Raw genomic sequence first — 23,292 nt, 5'->3', positions numbered from 1 at the left:
TATGTTGGTAAATGATTCACTATCTGGGCCTTTTAACTTGAACAATATCCAAGTCACTACCTGAGCATACAACTAAGAGGAACATCACATGAGGAGCTTAAAATAAACAGCTGCAGAAAAATAATGTGGATTATAAAAGAAATGTATGTATGATGGACAGGTTTATGGTGTTCTCTTTCTCCAGTAATGAGTTGTGCATTCTCCAAACTATATCTATGCCAATTTCAAAAGATTAGGTATGGCAAACATATGGTTCATATAGCAGGCTAAACAGGAAATCTAGAAAGTTGCAACTTATTTTGGCAAATGCTATAAGCCTGGGGAAATTCAGCGTTGGGCATAAATACAATTCATACACAAAACCTGCAGACTTCAAATCATCTGCCAACATCTTCTGGAGATTCCACAGTCCCACTGACTGAAATACAGACTAATGAATAAGAGTCCACTGCTACAATAGTCTTGTACTTAAATTAAGTGCAGTTGCCAGGGCACTTATCTGATTCTCACATTCATATTAATCCCTCTAGTGATTAGCAATTGCTGCATGAAAAGTGCACTACACAAAACAATAGCAACAAAGGACACCAGAATTCTTAAATTGCTATAAAAAAATACTGCATTACATTTTCAGCATCAAAGTTTCCCCCCAACCATCTGTTTTCCAAGTGTTAAAGCAATTTAAGTGTGCTGGTATCATTTGAATGTTAGAAAATATCTTTAATCCGAGTGACTCTTTGTACAAAATGATTTCAATGGCACAAAAATGGAATACTTTTATTAGCAGAAAGAAAGAAAGAAACTTGTTGCAATAGCTGAATATAAATATTTCAAAAGCCTCAAATTTGGGACCTTTAAAAAACACACAATTTAGCTGGATCGGGTGTTTCCCTGAACAAATAGGAAGTAAGTAGGGCAGCTACTTTGTCTTGTAGAGGCCTGAAAGTGAACTCAGTCAGACTGTTAGTAAAGCTCGGTCTTTAATTATGGTTATTTCCATTCCAAATGTGGAAAATAGAACGTCTGTTTTTTAAGAAACACATACTCCAATTAATCTTGTGCATTTTGCTCAACAATCGGTATTCAGGATTAAGTTTAATAGTCATCTCCTCTGCTCACAACTTCTTTGCAGGTTGGGCGCAGTAATATTGTGTGCTCAAACTGTGCGGTGTATGACCCTTTCATGTCACAGAGAGGCGGGTAAGGGTCTACTATACCCAAATCACACAGGTTCTTCAGGGCCATTAGGTATTTGCTCTCTCCAAGACGGTCCAGCCATCTACGGCAGAATGCCAGGGTACCAAAGTTCTCGTTGATGACATTCAGCAAATGTTTTGCTCTTGGAAGTCTAAAGAAGCAAGTCATAGAATACAAAATACATCAGCACAGTGATTATATCTATTAATGAACTCGACTGTATACCATTAGTTATAATTACCACCTAATTAACACAGGGAAGCTATTACTGCTAAATGAGTGGCAACAACAAGAATATACTGAGACTACTAAGCAAGACCCTCCTTTTTGACATTAGCTCATTCAATAAGGCTTATATAGAAACGGTGCATAAACATTATCTGACCTTCCAAAGATAGATGTGAAAATGTATTTATTTCCCAAACATATCTGGATTCTACAGACTGAAAGGAAAGAATTCTACTATGACAAGCCATTGTCCTGCTTGCCCTTAGGCTGAAATGCAAGCCCTCCTTCACCTTGTTTTATTGTGATGTGATGGATTCTGGAACTTGAAGACTGCTTTCTAGTGAATCTATGCACCACCCACTACAGAAAGCAGAGGGACTTAAACATCCCAGAATATACTTCACAATAGGAACAAGGTGAGGTTGCATAACACTGGTCTGAAAGGGTGCGGTGAACTGGTCCCTGCAAGCAGAGGTAAACTATCAGTTTCCTATCATCTGTGGAATCTTGTATCTTTATGTTAATTAAAAAAAAAAAAAAAAAAGATTGTGTGTGTCACTTATAAACTCTGACACTCCCTGTCGCTTAATCTCTATCATTTATACATTCTCTTTCACTTCTACAATCTGTCACTTAAGCACTCTCAAACACTCACACACACTCTCTTTCACTTAAAGCCTGCAGCTTAATAAGCTTAAATATGACCATAAATACATGAACATCTACATGTTCTAGTGAAAAATGTAATCATATGCAAACACATGATAGAAGAGTGTATTGTATGTCATTTCCATTACACATCAAAATAACTTACCTTATTGGCACATGCCCTAAATCAAAGTTCTTCATATAGTGGGAACACTCCATATCATCATGAACTACTCCTTTCCCAGTGCTACCAAATGTTTCGATTGCATACACCTCTCCCTCCTAAAGATTGGGCAGAGAGAAACTAAATCACACAAACTGAATAAGTAAAGCTTGTCTAATTCATTGCTATGCAAATCATATCATATCATAAACGATGGTGACTATATGGTGTAACCACTTACTGGAAGCTCTTGACATATTCAGATAAAATACTGTAAAATAATAGAAGGAATCATTTTAATACCTTTTGGGTCAAATATGTATTTATCCAGTTCAACAACAATGACTTGGGTGCTGTTTTCTACTGAACTTCCCTGCATCTGATAATACAGTACTCTAAATGTTTATATTTTTTAATCCTTTTATAAAATACCATGAATACTGTAAGAAATACTTTAAGAAAAGACATGCTTTTAAAGCTTAAGCTAGCTGGGACAGCCGAATCATTTATAAGGTACAAGGAGGCCAATAAATCATGCAAAGAAGCTATAACGCAAGCTAAAATTGATATGGAAAAGGATATTGCAGCAAGCAGTAAAAAAAAAAAATTGCAATTTTTTTTAAATATGTTAATAGTAAAAAAAAAATGAAGCAGGAAGGGGTGGGACCTTTAGTATCAGAGGTGGGTCAGTTGGTTGATGAAAACAAAATAAAAGAGCAGATTCTGAATTCATATTTTTCATCTGTCTACACAAATGAGGAACCAGTAAGTGAAGGTTTCCTTCTTAATAGTCCCAATTCTAGTAATACAAATAATGATGCATGGTTCACACATGAGGAAATTCAAAAGAGACTAGAACATGTTGAGATTAACAAAGGTCCGGGCCAGATGCCTGGGATACTTAGCGAGTAGGGATGGGCGAATTTGACCAGTTTCGCAAAAAATTTCCGTGGCGAAACAGGGCGAAAAAATTCACCCATCCCTATTAGCGAGCTTAGATCTGTGATTGCCAAACCTCTTTTATTTAATTTTTCAGGATTCATTGTGGTCCGGAATGGTGCAGAGAGACTGGCTAATGTGGTGCCTCTATTCAAAAAAGGATCCCGTTCTCAGACTCAAAACTATAAGCCAGTTAGTCTGACGTCAGTGGTAGGAAAGCTTTTCGAAAGGGTTAATAAAGGATAAGATACTGGACTTCATAGCAAATAATTATACTATGAGTTTGTGCCAGCATGGTTTTATGCGTAATAGATCCTGCCAGACTAACGTAATTTCTTTTTATGAGAAGGTAAGTAGAGACCTCGATTCTGAGATGGCAGTAGATGTGATTTACTTAGACTTTGCTAAAGCATTTGATACAGTGCCACACAAAAGTTTACTGGTTAAATTAAAGGACCAGTAACACCAAAAACATTTTTTAAAAAATTGGTTAGTATACATCGCAAAATAAACAATAGTATTATTGTGATACTAAACTCTATAGTAAGTATAGGTATGGGTATATAGAATTTGTGTGAAAGTAGGGAGGGGTGTGTGTATGGATGCTGGGTTTTCATTTGGAGGGGTTGGACTTGATGGACTTTTTTCATCCCAATTTAACTATGTAACTATGTACCGTATATCATCGAGTGCAAGGGGTTACAGAAAAAAAAGGCACCCAAACTGTTATTGTGGAATTGCAAAATTGTACATACCATTGTGCAATGTAGAACAAAAACCACAATTCCCTCAATGTAGGCACTGCATAATAATATGCAGCACATTATTTGTCCATATCTGCCAAACTCTTTTATTGTAAGTGATTCATGATCTACAGATCCAAATAGCAAGATCAGGCAGCAGCATAAGACAGCTATGTTTATTAACAAAAAAATATTTGCCAACAACTGTACATACCTCCATTCTTGTTGCTTCTCCACCTTTCACAATGGGCACTGTTTTGCCAGCATGAATTCTGTATGGTCCAATGGAATGGCCATTTAGATTTCGAATTGGTTTCACTATTAGAGAGAAAAAACATTTTTAGAGCCACCATAAGGCAGATTCCATTTACATACATAAGGTAAATATAGCAGTAAGGTAGAACATGTTAACATGCAGTCATAAAGAGTTTGGGAACCCCTTTCAGCATAATAATTTACTCCACTTTCAACAAGTGGTATGACTTTCATTTCCCAGGAACATCTGAGTACTGGGTGTTTTCTGAACCAAGATTTTTTAGTGAATCCAGTATTCGGTTGTATTAAATCAAATGTGAAAAACTGGCTGTGCAAAAATGTGGGTACCCTTTTAATGTTGCGAATTTGAATGAATGCAACTGCTCAATACGGATTGCTGGCAACACAAAATTGGTTGGATTGGCTTGTTAAGCCTTAGGCAGGTGTGTCCAATCATGAGAAAAGTTATTTAAGGTGGCAAATTGCAAGTTGTGCTTCTGTTTGACTCTCCTGAAGAGTGACAGCATGGGATCCTCAAAGCAACTCTCAAAAGATCTGAAAACAAAGATTGTTCAGTATCATGGTTTAGGGGAATGCTACAAAAAGCTATATCGAGAAGTGTAAGTAATGTAATCAGGAAATGGAAGGCCACAGGCACAGTTGCTGTAAAACCCAGGTCTGGCAGGCCAAGAAAAATACAGGAGCAGCAAATGCGGAGGTTTGTGAGAATGTTACAGACAACCCAAAGATCACCTCCAAAGACCTGCTGCAGATGGTGTCTCTGTACAATTCAGCGCAATTTGCACAAAGAACATCTGTATGGCAGGGTGATGAGAAAGAAGCCCTTTCTGCACTCACGCCACATTTAGATGAGCCACAGTCATTTTGGAACAAAGTGCTTTGTTAGTCATAACAAAAGCGATTTGCATGGTGGAAGAAAAACACCACATTCCAAGAAAAACACAGACCTACTGTCAAATTTGGAGGAGGCTCCATCATACTGTGTGGCTAGTTCGGGGACTGGGGTCCTTGTTAAAATAGAGGGTCGGATGAATTCAACCTAATATCAACACATTGTTCAGGATAATGTTCAAGCATCAGTAACAAAGTTGAAGTTACGCAGGGGTTGGACATTCTAACAAGATGCAGAGGGAGAAATACAATATTCTGGAATGGCCGTCACAGTCCCCCGACTTGAATATAATAGAAAATCTATGGGATGATTTGAAGCAGGCTGTCCATACTTGGCAGCCATCAAATTTAACTGAACTGGAGAGATTTTGTATGGACGAATGGTCAAAAACACCTCCATCCAGACACTCATGAAAGGCTATAGGAGGCGTCTAGAAGCCGTTACATTTGCAAAAAGAGGCTCAACTGAGTATTGATGTAATATCTCTGTTGGGGTACCCACATTTATGCAACTGTCTAGTTATGATATATATTGCATATTTTCTGTTAATCCAATAAATTGTCACTGCTGAAATACTACTGTTTACATAAGAAATGTTATATATTAAAATTAAGTTGCTACTTTGAAAGCTCAGCCAATGATAAACAAAACTCCAAATAAGAGTGGTTCCCAAGCTTTTTAATATGACTGTAAATTATGCATGGGGTGGATAATTGAGGACTTCCAAGACATAGTCCCATCGGTCCAACAACCCAAATAACGAGATCCACTGAACTGGTGCCTAGTGACACCTCACAATGGTCAACTGGATATTAAAATTGATTACTAGACTTGATAAATAAGTCTGTGTGCGACATTAAGGAAGCCCATCCCTATTCCTCTCTTCCTTCCCTTTCCTCTTTCCCTGCCTTCCCTTCTTCTACTAGACCAATCAGGGTCTTGACCTCTCTGCTCTGTCATGTTATATTTTAGTTAGTTTAAAAAGCAATAAAGAAAAACATACAAAACAAAAATGTCAGTAAGGTGAGAAATGTGATAATAATATGGCCTTCACTAGCAGCACTGCAGGGATCAGCACCACTGAACATAAAGCAGACTACAAGCCCTGGAAGGCCAAGGCTTCAAAGGTAAGCCCCAACAATCCAAAGATAATTGCATTTGGTCCATATTCTTAAATCTGCAGTTAATTTAGAATTTCTTATATACTTTTAACTAAAAGGTTACATTTGTGGTATTTAGGGTTTTGGATATTATTCTGTAGAGAAGATTTTCTGCAAAAATCCTAGCAAAATGTAACTGTTGCAAAGGTTTCCGACAACACACTCTCACCATCATTCCTTTCTGTATATGTGTATGCGCAAACAAGTTCCACAGCGCTGTAGAATATATCACAACTGGCCAAAAGCCAGACAAAGCCACTAATAAAGACAAAATCCTATCTGTGCTGCTGACAGTATATTATGTTCGGTTAAGTTTTATTTTTTTATGGTTAACTGCTAACAAGAGGAGCCCAGCTCTGCAACTTGATTGTGCAGTGTTGTGAGCAGGCTCACATAGTACAATGTGTAGTAACACCTATGACCTGTGCATGGCCATCTCTAGATACAGAAGGAGACATTACAGTAAAATAGCACTCTCTGACACAGTCTGCAATCTTATCATAGTTTAGTGGCTGTCCAAACGAGCTGTAAGAGTATTTTGTACACTTAAGGAAAAGAAAACATTAATACTAAATTATTTTATAATACATTTTACATAACAGCATATTCCACTGTCAGTATGAAGCAGCAATACAGATCTCAATCATAAACAAAATTATTTGCAGTGTATAAAGCATACCTTGATACGTTTTGCCATCAATTTCAACCTCATAAGACTCCATAACCTCTTGAATTGCCTCACCAACATCACAAAGACGCACGTCTATACCTGAACACTAAGAAAAATACAAAACTTATAGTAAATGGCATTGCTTCCTTTGCTTAAATGAATATAGAAAGATATCCTCAGTTTTTTTCTTGAGCCCTAACCAGGTTCCCAATTAAAATTCTTTAGTTTTGTTTTAGCTTATGCAAGGATTAAAGTGCATACCCTTATTCCAGTGTTGGTGGCATCCTTGACAGCTTCAAGCAACTTGTCATATTTTGGATTGAAGGTGACCGTAAAAGCACAGTCAATTATATGACCTGTTAAAACACAATTAATGAAAAGAATAAAGATGTGGTAAGGCATAGGAGGCTAAAACTGAAGAAAGAGGCAGAAAAGCAAAGTAATTTAGAAGAGGTCATAATGAAGAGACCACATACCATTAATATGAGTTCCAAAGTCAATTTTGCAGACATCATCATATTGCAATACTGTTGGGTCCCCTGCATTAGGAGTGTAGTGGGCTGCACAGTTATTTAGAGAACAACCCGTGGGGAATGCAAGTCCAGCATATAGACCATTTTCCTTTATCAGCTTGCGAGAACAGTCCTCAAGTTTTTCGCTGTAACGGAGAAAGTTGCACTTTACTCATAAGTAATGCTTATGCCAACTAAAAGTGGTCATTGCTTACTGTTCTTGAACATTACCATATTTCAATCATGGTCATTCCAGGCTTTATCCAACTCATCACATATTTCCTCACTTGTCTGTGAGCTTCAGCTGCTTGTCTGAAATCAGTCCAGATTTCTTCATTGGCTTGATCCATAACTTTTTTCTCTTCACTTGTTGTTCTCCAAGCTGCAGATCGTCTGTTAAAATAAAAAGATAATACATGCTACAGATACTGAATTGCAGATTTATTACAAGTGAATTTAATCAAAGGGAATCACCCACATTAGAACTTTGAATCACATACAAATACTGATCGAGATTCCAATTATAGCACTGTGAAATATGTTGGCGCTATATAAATACATGTTAATAATTAAAATGAAGATTAGCGGTAACGATGACCCTGCTTGGCAGAGCTGGTGAAAAAGTGACATAAATCCTGACATTAGAAAGTTGAAAGACAAACATGTTGAATATACTGCCTATCGCTGTACTGTACAGCTACTGTGCTACATACTAGAGGCTGTGCAAATTTGCTAGTGTACACAGTGACAGTTTGGACATTTGGCAAGACACAATGGTACTGGTGATGTGGGACATGTGTCCACATGCTATACAGTATATGATTATTCACAGAGAACCTCTTTTAAAGGGCAAGACAACCCCAAAATAAAAATTTGCCTAGTAAAATAAAACATAATTCCAAGAAACTTTCCAATATACATTTGTTAAAAATGTTCAGTGTTTTAAAAGTTATTTGCAAAAACTATTGCTATTGAAAGCAGTTATTTGTTTAAAGGGTGGTTCACCTTTAAGTTAACTATTAAAATGGTTAATTGATAATTCTACGAAACGCTTTGCAGCATTTAAATGCGGGGTGCTGACCCCATCTAAAAAACAAATGCTCAGTAAGGTTACAGTTATTTTTATTGCTACTTCTCTTCCTATTCAGGCCCTCTCCTATTCATAGCCCAGTCTCTTATTCAAATCAATGCAAGATTGCTATGGTAATTTGGACCCTAGCAACCAGATTGCTGAAATTGCAACATAGAGCTGCTGAATAAAAAGCTAAATAAACACAAAACTCAAAAAAACAAAAAAATAAAAACTAGTTGCATACTAAAAGTTTATTTAAAGGTGAACGCCTTTAATTCCTGCTTGTTACTTTTGAAACAATGTTTCATAAGTCAGCTGGATTGTCTTACATTGTATCAACAGTCAGCCACCATGGCAGAGAATAGAAAAGGGACAAACACTGATTCAATAGCAATACATATACAAATAACAGGATTTTTGATACTCACCGTTAAATCTGTTTCTCTGTAGTCGATAAGGGGGACACAGGGACAGATGGGGTTAAGCTCAACCCTCTAGGAGGCAGGACACTTAGAATAAAAAAGAAAAAGGGGGCGTGCCAATACCATGGCTTAACCCAACCTAGAACTAAACCATTCAGTTAGTAACAAAGAGACTGCAAGTAATAAGCAAACAATGCAGAACTGGTAAACAGGAAAACTTTTCACTTGAGGACCAACCGGTCCAACTCGCTGAAGGGCGGGAAGCCCTGTGTCCCCCTTATCGACTACAGAGAAACAGATTTAACGGCGAGTATCAAAAATCCTGTTTTCTCTGTCGTCTCAAGGGGGACACAGGGACAGATGGGGACTTAACAAAGCAGCCCCAACAAAAGAAACAGGGTGGGAGCGAGATAAAGACACCTCACTGTACCACCGAATGCAGTACCTTCCGGCCAAAGGCAGCTTCGGCTGAGGAAAAGGTATCGAGACAATAGAATTTTGTAAATGTGTGTACGGAAGACCAGGTGGCCGCTCTGCAGATCTGGTCCAAAGAAGCTGAATTCCGCCATGCCCAGGAGGCATCCACCGACCTTGTTGAGTGAGCCCGAAGACCTGCCGGGGGAGTACGACCCTTGGAAACGTAGGCCTTCTCAACGGTCTCTCTGATCCATCGGGCAATGGACACCTTAGACGCCGCCAATCCCCTTCGAGTCCCCGAGTGCAGAATAAACAAGGACTGCGAACGCCGGAAAGACTTGGACCTTTCCAGATACCAACGGAGGGCTCTGACGACATCCAAGGCGTGAAGCCTGCGTTCCTTGTCATTTTTGGGATTCGGACACAGGGATGGTACGACGATCTCCTGATTGATGTGGAAAGAAGTCACCACTTTGGGGAGAAACGACGGGACAGTGCGCAGGACAGCCTTGTCCTTGTGAAGAACAAGGAAGGCCGGATCACATGACAAGGCGCCGAGTTCCGAAACCCTCCTGGCAGAGGAGATTGCCACAAGGAAAACGACCTTCCGAGTAAGCCAGTCCTCTGAGACCGTTCCAAGCGGTTCGAAGGGAGGATCCAGAAGGGCGTCCAGGACAAGGTTGAGGTCCCAACCAGGAGTCGGAGAACGGAAAGGAGGAGCAACGTGAGCCACCCCTTGGAGGAAGGTATGGACCGCGTCATCCATGGCCAGACGGGATTGGAGTAAGACAGACAGTGCCGAAACCTGCACTTTTAAGGAGCTGAGTTTCAGGCCCAGCTGCAGACCCCGTTGGAGAAAGGATAAAACTCGAGGGATGACACAGTCCATGAAGGAAGAATCCGCTGAGGGGACAGAGGTCTCCCTGCACCAGGTCCAATAGTTCCGCCAAACCCTGTGGTAGGCCTTCGAAGACGTGGATTTGCGGGACTTCAACATGGTGGCGATGACATCTTCTGCTATCCCCTGTCGTCTCCAGATGGCTGCCTCAATAGCCATCCCGTCAAAGCGAAAAGGCCCGGGTTGTGATGGACGATGGGACCCTGAAGTAGTAGGTCGGGTCTCGGAGAGAGACGCAGAGGCCGGGCTACGGACATCTCCTGAAGATCCGAGAACCAAGTGCGCCGGGGCCAGAAGGGGGCTATGACGATGGCCGTGATGTGAGACTGCCGCATCTTCTTCAGCACCCGAGGTAGCATGGGAAGAGGAGGGAAGACATAGGCGAGGTCGAATCGCCAGGTCTGAGTCATGGCGTCTATTCCCACTGCCAGAGGATCGCGGGAGCGGGCGAAGAAGGCGGGTACTTTGCGGTTGACTCTGGACGCCATCAAGTCGATCTCCGGTAGACCCCAGTGGTCCACGATTTCCGCGAACGTGTCCGGGTGAAGCTCCCATTCTCCCGGTTCCAGAAGGTGTCGACTGAGGAAGTCGGCGCTGGTGTTGTCCACTCCCGGGATGTGAATGGCGGAAAGTTTTACCGAGCTGGCTTCCGCCCAGTGCAGTATCTGCTGAACCTCCGCCAAGGCGGCCTTGCTGCGGGTCCCGCCTTGCCTGTTGATGTATGCGACGGTGGTGGAGTTGTCGCTTTGCACCCGTACGGCCCGGGACTGAAGATGGGGCGACCAGTGTCGGAGAGACAGTTTTACCGCTCTTAGCTCCAGAACGTTGATGGAGAGTTTGGACTCCTCGGGGGCCCATAGCCCTTGTGCTGACCGATTGTCCCACGTTGCGCCCCAGCCCTGGAGACTGGCATCCGTAGTTATCACTAACCAGTCTGGGGTCGCCCAGGACTGACCCTCGGACAGGTTGGTCGGCGTGAGCCACCAAAGAAGAGACTCCCTCGTCGAGTTGAGAAGGGAGATTCTCTGCGATAACGGACCTCCCTTCCAGGCGGCCAGAATGTTGGCTTGAAGCGGGCGAAGATGCAGTTGTGCAAAGGGGACCGCCTCGATCGATGAAACCATGAGACCGAGAACCTTCAAAAGGAGATGTATGGAGGGTTTGGGGGGTCTGAAGTAAGGATTGCACTCGAGTTCTGATCTTCTCCTGTTTGTCCGGAGGAAGACTCACTCTTTCTGAGCGAGTGTTGAACTCGAGTCCCAGAAAAATCATCCTGTGACAGGGAAGCAAGTTGGACTTCTTCCAATTGATGGTCCAGCCGAAGTCCTGAAGTAAGGCAATGGCTTTCTGAAGATCCCGTTCGCTCTTGTCTTTCGTCCTGGCCTTCAGGAGCAGATCGTCCAAGTAAGGCGTCACGGAGATGCCCTGGAGTCGCAGGGCTGCCGCGGTCACCGCCATGAGTTTGGTGAAGACCCTGGGGGCTGAAGACAGGCCGAAGGGAAGAGCCACAAACTGATAGTGCCGATTTTTGAAGGCAAACCTCAGATACTGGTGGTGAGGAGGCCAGATCGGTACGTGGAGATAGGCGTCTTTGATGTCCAGGGACATCAGCCACTGATCTCGTTCCATCCCCCGGATGACGGATCGAAGGGTTTCCATCTTGAACTTGACAGACCTGATGAATTTGTTGAGAAATTTGAGGTCCAGTACCGGCCTGAAGGAGCCGTCGCGTTTGGGGACCAGGAACAAATTGGAGTAGAACCCTGAGAATGTCTCCGGAGGAGGTACTGGAGTGATGACGCCACTCCGTTCCATCTGGTGGACACAATCTAGAAAGGCCATGGCCTTGGTCGCACTGGTGGGAACTCTGGACATGAGAAATTTTCGAGGAGGGAGAGAAGAGAAGTCCAGATGATAACCTTCCGATACGATTTCGTTCACCCAGGCGTCTGAAGAGTGCCGGAGCCAGACCTCCCGGAATTGCAGTAGTCTGCCCCCGAAGGACTGCTGCGATCCCGGAGGGGGTGCCCCGTCAGCCCGAGGCGGATTTATCGGCAGAAGACTTGTTGTGGAACTTGTTGGATTTCCAAGCCGGACGTCCTTTGTCAGCTGGTTTGGAGCGAAAATTGGAACGCCCGGAGGGACTGTATCTTCTGGAGAATCGGGTAGGTTGACCCCGAAAAAATCTGCTACGGCGAGGCGGAGTAGAAGACTTGTTCTTAGACTGTGGGAGAAAGGTGCTCTTACCCCCGGTGGCCTGAGAGATAATTTTCTCGAGCTCCTCACCAAACAGTCGTTGACCCTTGAACGGAAGAGAAGTGAGGGACTTCTTGGAGCTAGTGTCGGCGGCCCAATTTTTTAGCCATAGAGTTCGACGTGCCGCCACAGCAAGGGCCGAAGTGCGAGCGGTAATTTGAGCCGTGTCCAGGGTAGTGTCGGACAGGTAGGCTGAGGCTTCAGCTAGAGAACGTACGGATTCTATAAGGTCGACCCTGGGAACGCCATCCTGCAGATCGGAAAAAATAGATTCTGCCCATGCTTGGATGGCTCTGGCCACCCAGGCCGAAGCTAGCACGGGACGAAGGGTAGAACCCGCGGAAGAGTAGACAGCCTTGAGGAACCCCTCGAGACGTCTGTCGGACGGATCCTTAAAGGCCGCCGCATCGGTAACGGGTAGTGTCGTGGATTTCGAAAGTCTGGAGACCGGGGCGTCCACAGTTGGAGGCAAGGACCATCTGTCCACCAGATCCCTAGAGAAGGGATAGGATTTCGAAAATTTCCGAGTAGCCTGAAATTTACGTTCTGGAAAGTTCCATTCCTCCTGAACAATGCTTAGAAGTTGTTCATGAGAGGGGAAACAGAGGGAAGACTTATGTTGCCTCTTAAACAAGCTGGATGATTGAGATTGAGATTCCGTGGAAGGGGTAACCTTGAGAATCTCGGTAACCCCTTGAATAATGCGATCGACGTCATGTTGAACGTCACGGCCCGCGGACTCCTCGTTGACCTCCTCTGCGTCCGAAGAGAACTCGGAAGGGGGCAATTCACCGTCGGAGTGAGAGGATTCCCCTCCAGAGGCGGAATCCTCGGACGGAGTATGGGTACTAATGTGACCCTTGGACTTCTCCGATCTTTTGCGTTTGCCGCTGGATTTATGGTCCAGCTTGGCCAAGGCTTTACCTAGAGTATCAGCAATGGATGGGAGATTCTGTAAGGAAGCTAAGGACTGAGAAAGTTGAAGCGCCCAAAGGGGGGCTGGAGGCTCAGTAGAGGGTCCGGGGGGGGGGTCTGGGACAGAGACCTCAGGAGTGGGGGTCCCCCCCGGAGTCCCCGTGCTGTCACCAGGATCAGGGTTGTCTACCTGAGTAGGATCAGAAGACACCCCCTTTTTGCAAGACCTGCAGAGGGGCTCACCTTGACCTCCTTTTATTTTAGCCTGGCAGTTTTTGCAGGTGAAATATGTAATTTGTGCTGCTGCTTTTGCTGGTGCTCTCCCCCCTGCCCTAGGGAAAAGTCCCCCTGACTTACCCTCTGCCATTATAGCGGTGTCTGAGTTACCTGCTGAATGGTAGTAATGGTACTGTTTGGGGCTGTAATGCGCTGAACCCTGGCAATGGAAGGGTTAATTGCGCACGGCTGTAATGCGCTGTACCCTGGAAATGGAAGGGTTAACTTGCGCGCGTCCAGTGGGGAGATCTCCTCCTCTGACCTGTGGCCCCCTGCAGTTACGAGCCCTCAGAAGTGCGCCAGCGTGGTGAGCAGTCGGCGCGAAGGAGAAGGAAGGAAGAGGGAGTTAGGAGCCGCCTCCTGAGAAAGCGCGCCTAACCATGCGTTCCACCTGGAGCGCAAAACAAAATGGCGCTGGAACGCATGGCGCGTCCCTTCCTCCTCCGCATCGCAGCGGCGGCGAAGAGGAGAGAGAAGGACCTAGAGCGCAAGGGGGGGAAGCCCCCGTATCGCGCACGGCAGTAATGCGCTAGTAGCAGTGAGGCAAGGGGCGAGACCGGCGGGCAGGACTGATTTCCAAGCCTGCGCTGTATTTGCAGCCGTAGTAGGTGATGGAAGGGGAGGGAGAGCCAGCAGAGGTTAAACCACTGAGAAGGGGTTATACTCACAGTTTTGCCGCACCGGTTAGACCCTCTGCTCTCCCATAACGGAATGCAGGCATGTCTTGCCAGGATTGTCAGTATAGCTAATGCTAGAAGTGACTCCGGTGGGCATCCCTCGTAGGAGGCACATCACAAAGGATACAGGTAGCCCTGCTCCGGATGAAAAACCTCATTTGCCAGTATTCTGACAAAATACTTCATTGAAGAATTTTTGTCCATCCTCCTTGAAAGCAGGACACTTAAAAACTGAATGGTTTAGTTCTAGGTTGGGTTAAGCCATGGTATTGGCACGCCCCCTTTTTCTTTTTTATTCTAAGTGTCCTGCCTCCTAGAGGGTTGAGCTTAACCCCATCTGTCCCTGTGTCCCCCTTGAGACGACAGAGAAAACTTAAATACCATATAACAAATGCATATTGCAAAGTTTCATTTATTAGACAAAAAAAATTTTTTGGGTTGACATTCCCTTTACATAGAACTGCAATTGTGACTATAGGGAAAACTTTTAATAGGGTGTCTTACATTCGAACATTGTGGACAATACTCTTTACTGCTGTTTTTATAATTTAATCAAAGGTTGATAATTATGATCGCAGAAATTTTAATTTGATATTTAAGGATACGAGACATCTTGTGGTCTTCTATTATAAGGGTAAATGGTATTATATTGTGGCAAACAGCTTTTATGATTTATAAATTATATGATGTTTTAGAAGTACACATTACCATTGTGTCTAACAGAATAGTAGGTTGCGAGGATCTGATTGTCAGGTTACATTGGTAGTAATTTTTCTATACATGCCTGCTGTAACCGATTGTTCACTTTTTAATATATATCACTGCTTGATTGCAAAATAAATAAATAAAATAAAAAAATAGGGGGGGGGGACAAAACCTACATTAAGACCAGTTGGAAATTATCTTAGAATTGGTCACTGATTTATAAGGGGGGGGGGGAATCTTTCTATAATAAAATCACCCAAGTTTATATATGCAAGTATATAGACAGATCAGTATGTGTATATGTGTGCCCTGAGATTCGTTAGGAGGGATTAAACTTGGTGCACTTTGTTAATTTGAGTTGAAATAGAACCAATGTAGTGTGTAAATATTAAGCAACTTTTTCAGCCAGAAGGACTAGCATAAAAATATATCAAACATTCTAACATTACTAGCTTACAGGCAACTTTACAGTGTGTACAATATTATTAAGTTGCTTTCTCATTCATGATTTGAACAGTTATGTTAATTTCTGCTCCATAATGATACATACCCATCTTGTGTTGTAGGGTACTCACACTCCTGTCCTTTTGGAAATACTCCACTTGGATAGAGTTCAGATATTGGAATAGAGGGTGGATCAGTTTGTGATTTGGCTGTAGAAAAAAAAAAAAAACAAATGTATTAGATAGCCACAGCAAACCTTTGGATATGCAGTATTCAGGATATTTTTTGCATAGTAATTACCTTACAACAAAGTAAACCAGTTTAATACAGAATGACAGAGCAAATGAGAATTTAGGTGAGCTAGTTCTAGTCCCATTGGTAACTTCAATTCTAGAAGAAGGAGTTAAAGTAGTACTGCATCACTTGTTTTCAAACACAAAACAGTAGGTAGTATATTAATTAACCGACACTGCAATTTGTAGGGCCACCGACTTTTTATTACACAAATGAATCTAATCACAAGAGATGAAATGAGGAGCGGTAAACACAGTGTAACGAAGGCAACCACACTGCAAGTTTGTGTAGATTAAACTACTAATCACAAAAGAAGAAAAAGAAGAAGTGAAATCAAAACACTATTAATCCATAAACACTCACTTCAAAGCAAACTAGTTCAGTGTGGCGCCTATGTAGTATGATTGGCAAAACTGCCATAAGTAAAACGTAACTTTTAATAAATAAGGCTAAAAAGAGAAGAGTGCCCACGAAAAGACAAACCCACTGCTAATAGCCCATAAGGCCGCAGTGCAGAAACAATGTCCCTAAAAAACATTCAATTAAAAACCAGCAAATGGTGGAAACGGTGGTATCTTAATCAGCCCAAGAAAATACTTCGACGGTAGTAGTATAAACCATTGGTTAGAGTGCAAACACTACCCGCTCCCACCCTTCCATTTGTGCCCCAAGTTTGTCAGCAAAAACCTGCCTGTCTACGTAGGGACAAAGTGGGAGCTAGGCTGCCACCGTCCACCTATGCCGCCCAACGCGTTTCGCTGACTACATCAGCATCCTCAGGGGCATAAGTGGTGGGCGCTCATCTATGCAAAGTTTAAATTTGCGCCGCGTGTTTGCGCCACATATTCACGCGAGATTACGCAGGACGCGATTTCCGGGTTGCGCGTGACATCATCAACAAAGGTCATGGAGACGTTTTCACTGGCGTATTTTCGCAGATATATTGCGCCTGCGCGTCTAACAAATATGCTGGCGTATTTTCGCACAATCATATGGCGACTGTGCGCCTAACAAGTAAGTGGGCGTTTTTTAATGGGAGGTGCATATTTAACCCCCTATAGGGCCAAAAGAGGGGTACCTAGGTGCAAAGATAATTTGAAGAAAAATAATAACAAAAATCAAAAGAATTACAAACATAAAAAATAGTCACTCAATTGCAGGAGTAAAGGGGAAACTGCCAGGCAAATATTATTTGAAATACTTAAAGAAAGGGTTTGAAGGTAAAACCCTCATTGAGACCCGCAGGGGATCGAATGTTGAGCCAGTAGATCCACTTAGCTTCACATTGTAATAATTTGGTGTCAATATCGCCCACTCTCGTAGTGGGTTGAAAATGTTCCACAGCAAAAAAACTTCATGGTGTTGACATTACCACCATGAAGTTCATTGAAATGAATGGCTACAGACGTATTACGTTTGTTTCTAACGTCCCCTACATGTTCTAGGATACGTCTTCTAAATTGTCGTCGAGTTTTACCCACATAGAGTTTATTACAAATACACCTCATAATATATACTACTCCAAGGGTCTTACAATTCATGAAGTGCCTAAGTTTAAACTCCTCTATGTCAGAGCGGCCTCTAATGCTGGTCGTTCTTTCAATAAATGGACAGGCTAGACAGTTGCCACATTTGTAGCAGCCCTTGGTCAGCTCAGAGAGCCATGTGGGTTTAGTGGTAGTAGTAAAATGACTATGCGTGAGGCGGTCCCTAAGATTTTTGCTTCTCCTGAATGTAACTACAAATCGCGTCCTGCGTAATCTTGGCGCGAACACGCGGCGCAAACACGCGGCGCGAATGCCTATTTAAACTTTGCAAAGATGAGCGCCCACCACTTATGCCCCTGAGGAAGCTGATGTAGTCAGCGAAACGCGTTGGGCGGCATAGGTGGACGGTGGCAGCCTAGCTCCCACTTTGTCCCTACGTAGACAGGCAGATTTTTGCTGACAAACTTGGGGCACAAATGGAAGGGTGGGAGCGGGTAGTGTTTGCACTCTAACCAATGGTTTATTCTACTACCGTCTAAGTATTTTCTTGGGCTGATTAAGATACCACCATTTCCACCATTTGCTGGTTTTTAATTGAATGTTTTTTAGGGACATTGTTCCTGCACTGCGGCCTTATGGGCTATTAGCATTGGGTTTGTCTTTTCGTGGGCACTCTTCTCTTTTTAGCCTTATTTATTAAAAGTTACGTTTTACTCATGGCAGTTTTGCCAATCATACTACATAGGCGCCACACTGAACTAGTTTGCTTTGAAGTGAGTGTTTATGGATTAATAGTGTTTGATTTCACTTCTTCTTTTTCTTCACAAATGAATCTAAAAAACAATTATAAAAAAATAAAAAGATGAACAGAAATTCATATTGTACGCTCCATTCAAAAACATGCCTATTAGTCATTCTAAATGTTCCAGCACCATGAGCTTGTTCTAGCCAATATTTTTCCTAATTGTCAGTACTTCATCACACTTACACAAAATATGACCTATGTACTAAGAGCTTCTCGGTATGGAAAATAGGTGCCTACAAATAGTAATTCTACATGTGATTTGTAAATCTGCTCATAATATAACAATTTCAAGACTATTGCCTACTGTCCAATTTTTCTGTGAAAAGGAGCCTAAATTGGCAGCATAACAAGTTATCACTACAAAAACCATGGATATCAGTGATCCTCTCATTTTTTGGTTTAGCTTGCCATTCTAAAAGAACAAATAACTGGATGTGTGGTACTTTTGCAATCTGTACTGGCCTGCATGTCGAGCGTCAGGCCTTATCCCACGGTGAGGAAAACCACAATATACATATACTGTATGTCTGAGCAATTTCTGTTTATAAACATCAGGTAGAGTTCCAAGACTAAAGTGGTGTATAAAAATGTTACTTCAAATAACATACAAACTAGCTGTAACTCTAAAGCTTTGTGATAAGTGAAAGAAAAAAAAAAAATTACATACCGCCTTTCTTCTTCTTCTTCTTTTTTTTCTTCTTCCCAGCTGCTCCATCAGCATCACCTTCACCATCTAAAATATAAGACAGACCCAAATCAAGTTTTTATCAGGCAATCCTATTAGTAAAACCTATTCTCCAAATATGCAATCGTTAGTCAGTCCAAATCTTGGGTCCTAAGGGCAGGGGCACATGGGCAGATTCGGGGAGATTTAGTCGCAGGCGACTAATTGCCTCTTCTGCAAAGACGCCCGAAGTTGCCTCATGAGCAAACTTCAGGCGACTTTGGAAAGCAAAGCGCCGTGAGTGCATTGGCACTGGCGTTTTCTCATTATAGCAGGGGGAAGGCAGTTCGGGAGATTGTTGCCCCGCAGTAGAGGCGATTAGCCGCCAGGCGATTACAACAGCCCGAATCTGCCCGTGTGACCCTGCCCTAAAGCTACCTCCAAGGTATTAACTAGTTCCTCTAAGTAAATGTTTAAAGACCTTCTACTTCCAAATAAGTATCTGACTCATCTGCTAAGGTCTTAAAATGCGACAAAATAATGGTGTATTGGTATAGGTGTGGAAACAATGTTTTGGAAAGCTCTGAGGCAAACTAGAGAGAGCTTCATACTGGGGTTTTTGCCTTTTTCTAGATCAGCTAGAAATTAGTCAGGTTCATCTTGATTGGCGTTTATTTTTAGCCTTATTTATTTAAAGTACTAGCACTTCAAAAATGCCATAATTATTGTTGGAAATAATGTACCTAGCCAAAATAGAACATGTTTATGTCAGTTGTCACAAGACAATAGATTGTACTTGCCTTCTTCATCCTCATCTTTTTCCTTATTGTCCAATGTCTGCTTCTCAAGCTGTGCGGTTATTTCTTCAGTGGCTATGGCTGTAGCCCCCAAGTCTTTTTCAGTATCTTGCCCTAAAATATAAAGATGTACAAGGTAAATATGTACTGTGCAGAAAAATCACATCTTAACAGTTTTCCAAGCACCAGCCATTACTTGTAAGACTATTAAAAAGTACAGGAAGGTAAATCCTACTGGAGGACAGACATGTCAAGGTAAATATATATTGATAGGTCCTTTAAGATTGCTAAAGACAACAGCACACAGGGATTCTTAGTTATCTATTGATTTTTGCCTACTATGTTGACTTCTCCAATTAGTAAAAATAAAGATTCTGCCAACAAAAGTGCTAAGCCACCAAAAACTCAATGAAAGTAACAAGATGGCAGAAGTTATAAACTACTAGTGTAAAATAAAAATGCATTCTCCACTTGGGCTTTCCTCAGACAAATCCTGTGACCTCTACAGGGCCTACCTCATGGCTACACAGCAGATTTATATAAATGTCAGTGGCATTTCCGAAGCAAACACACCAGTTGTACATTTACTTTAAAATGCATTCATTTCTTGATGGGACTGCTCCTTTAAGAAGGTCACATATAGATATTCTGTTTTAACGCAATCAGGGTTTTTCTACTTTTTGGGCCTCTGGCTGGTTGGTAGTTTGGAAACCAGCCAAAGTTTTTTTTCTTGCCCTAATGTGTTGAGCCTGTATCCCCCAGTGCATTTTGTGTAATATAGTTTAACAATGTGCCGCCTTCCAAGTTAAATGTAAGACTACAATACCCAGCATGCAATGGGACTGATTTGTGTAGAAGCTGGGAGTTACCAGATTTTGGGCTCTGTGCCCCAGTCTTCTGTCACTCTTAAGATTTCTCGCATTTTCCAGGTTTTTTTTTTTGCTCAATTTAAGACAATTCTGGGGCAAATATCTGTTGGTCACCAAAATGTCTAGAGGTTGACCTGTTTTATCAATATTTATTGAAATGTTATACAGTTGAGCTCATTAGTTTACATACCCTGGCAGAATTTATGATTCCTTAACCATTTTTCAGAGAATATGAATGATAACACAAGCACTTTTCTTTCACTCATGGTTCGTGGTTGGCGGAAATCATTTATTGTCATTTATTGTTATTATTTACGGTGTATTGCCACTTTAACATCAATGACAGCTTGAAGTCTTTTGTGGTAGTTGTGGATGTGTGGGCTGTTTGGGCAAAATAAAGTGAAGGTTCTGGAGTGGCCATCTCAGTCTCCTGACCTCAATATCATTGAGCCACTCTGGGGAGACCTCAAATGAGCAGTTCATGCAAGACAGCCCAATAATTTACGGGAACTGGAGGCTTTTTGCCAGGAAGAATGGGCAGCTTTACCGTCTGAGAAGATGAAGAGCCTCATCCACAACTACCACAAAAGACTTCAAGCTGTCATTGATGTTAAAGTGGCAATACACAGTATTAAGAACTGGGGTATGTAAACTTTTGTAGTTGTGTAGGGATTATGATTTAAAAAGAGTAAACACAGTTGTTTGACAATAAATGGTTTCAGCCAACCACTAACCATGAGTGAAAGAAAAGTGCTTGTGTTTATCATTCATATTCTCTGAAAAAATGGTTAAGAAATCATAAATACTGCCAGGGTATATAAACGAATGAGCTCAACTGTATGTATTAGGGCCTTATGGGGCACGTATACTTTCTGGGCCCCTCTCTGTAGTTAAGCACATGGTGACGGGCAAATCTATGCCATTTAATTAAATGGAAAAATTTGCTAAATAGCGAAAATCTGATCCCCATATATTCATTTATTTATTCAACTTTTTTCACTGCACATATTGTGTTTCTGAGAATATGGAATAATGGAATAAGTATTACAGCTGGTCTTGAGTACTGATAGGTTGCGGATTTGCAGTGTGCTTGTTGTATAGGGGTATATGACAGTTATTTACTGCCTCTGTAGAATTATATGGTATTAAGCAGAATTGTAATTTAACCTTACAAAAGGACTATTGCATGGTATTGAGTTGTACATTCTGTCTGCCAATTAAACCTTGTTCAATATGTATGCAGTGCATTCTAGAAATGTATATGTCAACCGACTGTGTTGTTTGGAGTCATCAGCTATCTTCAAGGAAATAGCATAAGTCATCAGAAGAAAATTGGGGCTACTTTTGAAGTGCTACTTGGCTAGTTTTGGGCTGCTTTGTATCTGGTTTTGAAAACTAGACCTGGCAACCCTGAACGCAATGGCAGTGTCCTATTAAACGTCATGCTCACTAGTTCAGTCAGCCACAGCTAAGGCTGGCGTCGCAAACCCTAGAATAACAGGCTAGCGTGCGGCTGAAGGTCGCGGTTTAAATGTGTGCACTGCAGGGAAAGTGAAGAGAGCAAAAGCCCACGGGAGCGAGTTGAAAATGACTGTCAGATCAGGTGACAGATATGGCGACCATGCGGGTAAGCGCGGAAGCATTGTAACCACCCCCCACACACCGATACAAGCTCGATTGACAGGCATAGAGAGTGTAGGGAAGAGCTCGGGAGTACAACATTAACTCACGCACACTGCTCGCTGCTCCTGCCCTCGCCACCCGTACAGCCCCTTCCATTTCCTACCTGTTTTGGCGGTGTTCTTCTTTTTCTTTTTTCTCTTCTTCTTGCTCACACTGTTCTCTCCTTGAATGGCGTTTTCGTCCTCCTCCACCCCACCGTTCATGTGTTTTTCCCCGTACTCCTCCTCCAACTCGGGGCTCTGCAGCTTTACCACTAAGCCCGCCATTTTACCAAAGAGAAAGGGCCCAGGAGCGGCGGCCCAGACACAAGACTCTTCTCTTTGGTATTGGGAGGAGCACCGGGGTGCATTATGGGATATGTACGGATGACATGTGGTGGCGTGTGCTACTATTTACTCAATAGGGAAGGCTGGAGGCAGTGCCTCTCGTTGTCAATTTCTTTTCACAGTATGAAATGCACCCACTTTTCCGAATATATAGCAACGGATATGGTGGCATGAGAGGATTTTTAAGACCTATTACACCCGATTTGTTGAGAAAAACTCAGTAGTTTGGTGACAGAAAAGACGTTTCATGCTGTATAGATCGTCTTTATTGCCCTAGTCAAGAATAGAGCATTCCAAAGCTCGTTTATCAACATTCTCATTTTAGTGGTTTTTGGAATCACAAATAAACGAATTTTATCTAAAACTACAAATGCCGTGTAATTAGGGTTGCCATCTGCGGCCAGGGGGTGTGGTCGTGACGTCAAGGAGCGTGGCTATGACTAGCGATTGGTTGATTGTCCTGTCAATCACGGGGAATCCTGCCCCATTTTCTTCATTTGGAAAACCGGGCAGGAAGTTTTGACCCAGGCAGTCTTTCAAAATACTGGGGCTGTCCAGGTCAAAACCAGACAGGTGGCAACCCTACGTAATTTATTAAAAGATTCAAATATAAAAAGTACAAACGGGGAAAAAAGTTCCACATAAAAATACGGAAAACATCTAAAAATGTTTCTTTTTTTTGGACAATTTTGGAAAGAAAATAAAAAAATCACTGTGCAGCTCTCATTGACTTCACCATAAATTCTGATCCAACAGTTGATCAGATTTAGTTTGTAACCAGGTCATAGTCACTATGAGGCGAAGGCATGATTGTCCTAATGAAATTCTTCCATTAAACCCAAATTCCCTGCCTAGCA

At 42.3% G+C, this 23,292-nt stretch overlaps 1 protein-coding gene across 1 annotated transcript; it reads right to left on the bottom strand.

Annotated features, from left to right (window-relative positions):
- Window positions 1-763: 763 nt before the first annotated feature.
- On the bottom strand, window positions 764-22,372 carry metap2.L (methionyl aminopeptidase 2 L homeolog). Its single transcript, NM_001087003.1, is given in 11 exon segments — window positions 764-1,348; window positions 2,240-2,355; window positions 4,133-4,236; window positions 6,926-7,022; window positions 7,178-7,272; window positions 7,393-7,574; window positions 7,660-7,821; window positions 15,617-15,719; window positions 18,764-18,829; window positions 19,561-19,671; window positions 22,213-22,372. Coding segments are annotated over 11 exon segments (1,389 nt in total). The 5' UTR covers window positions 22,313-22,372; the 3' UTR covers window positions 764-1,095.
- Between the last annotated feature and the right edge of the window lie 920 nt (window positions 22,373-23,292).

The sequence above is a fragment of the Xenopus laevis genome, chromosome 3L, assembly GCF_017654675.1.
Source record: "Xenopus laevis strain J_2021 chromosome 3L, Xenopus_laevis_v10.1, whole genome shotgun sequence".
Taxonomy (NCBI): Eukaryota; Metazoa; Chordata; class Amphibia; order Anura; family Pipidae; genus Xenopus; species Xenopus laevis.
This window is presented reverse-complemented; position numbering and strand designations above follow the sequence as displayed.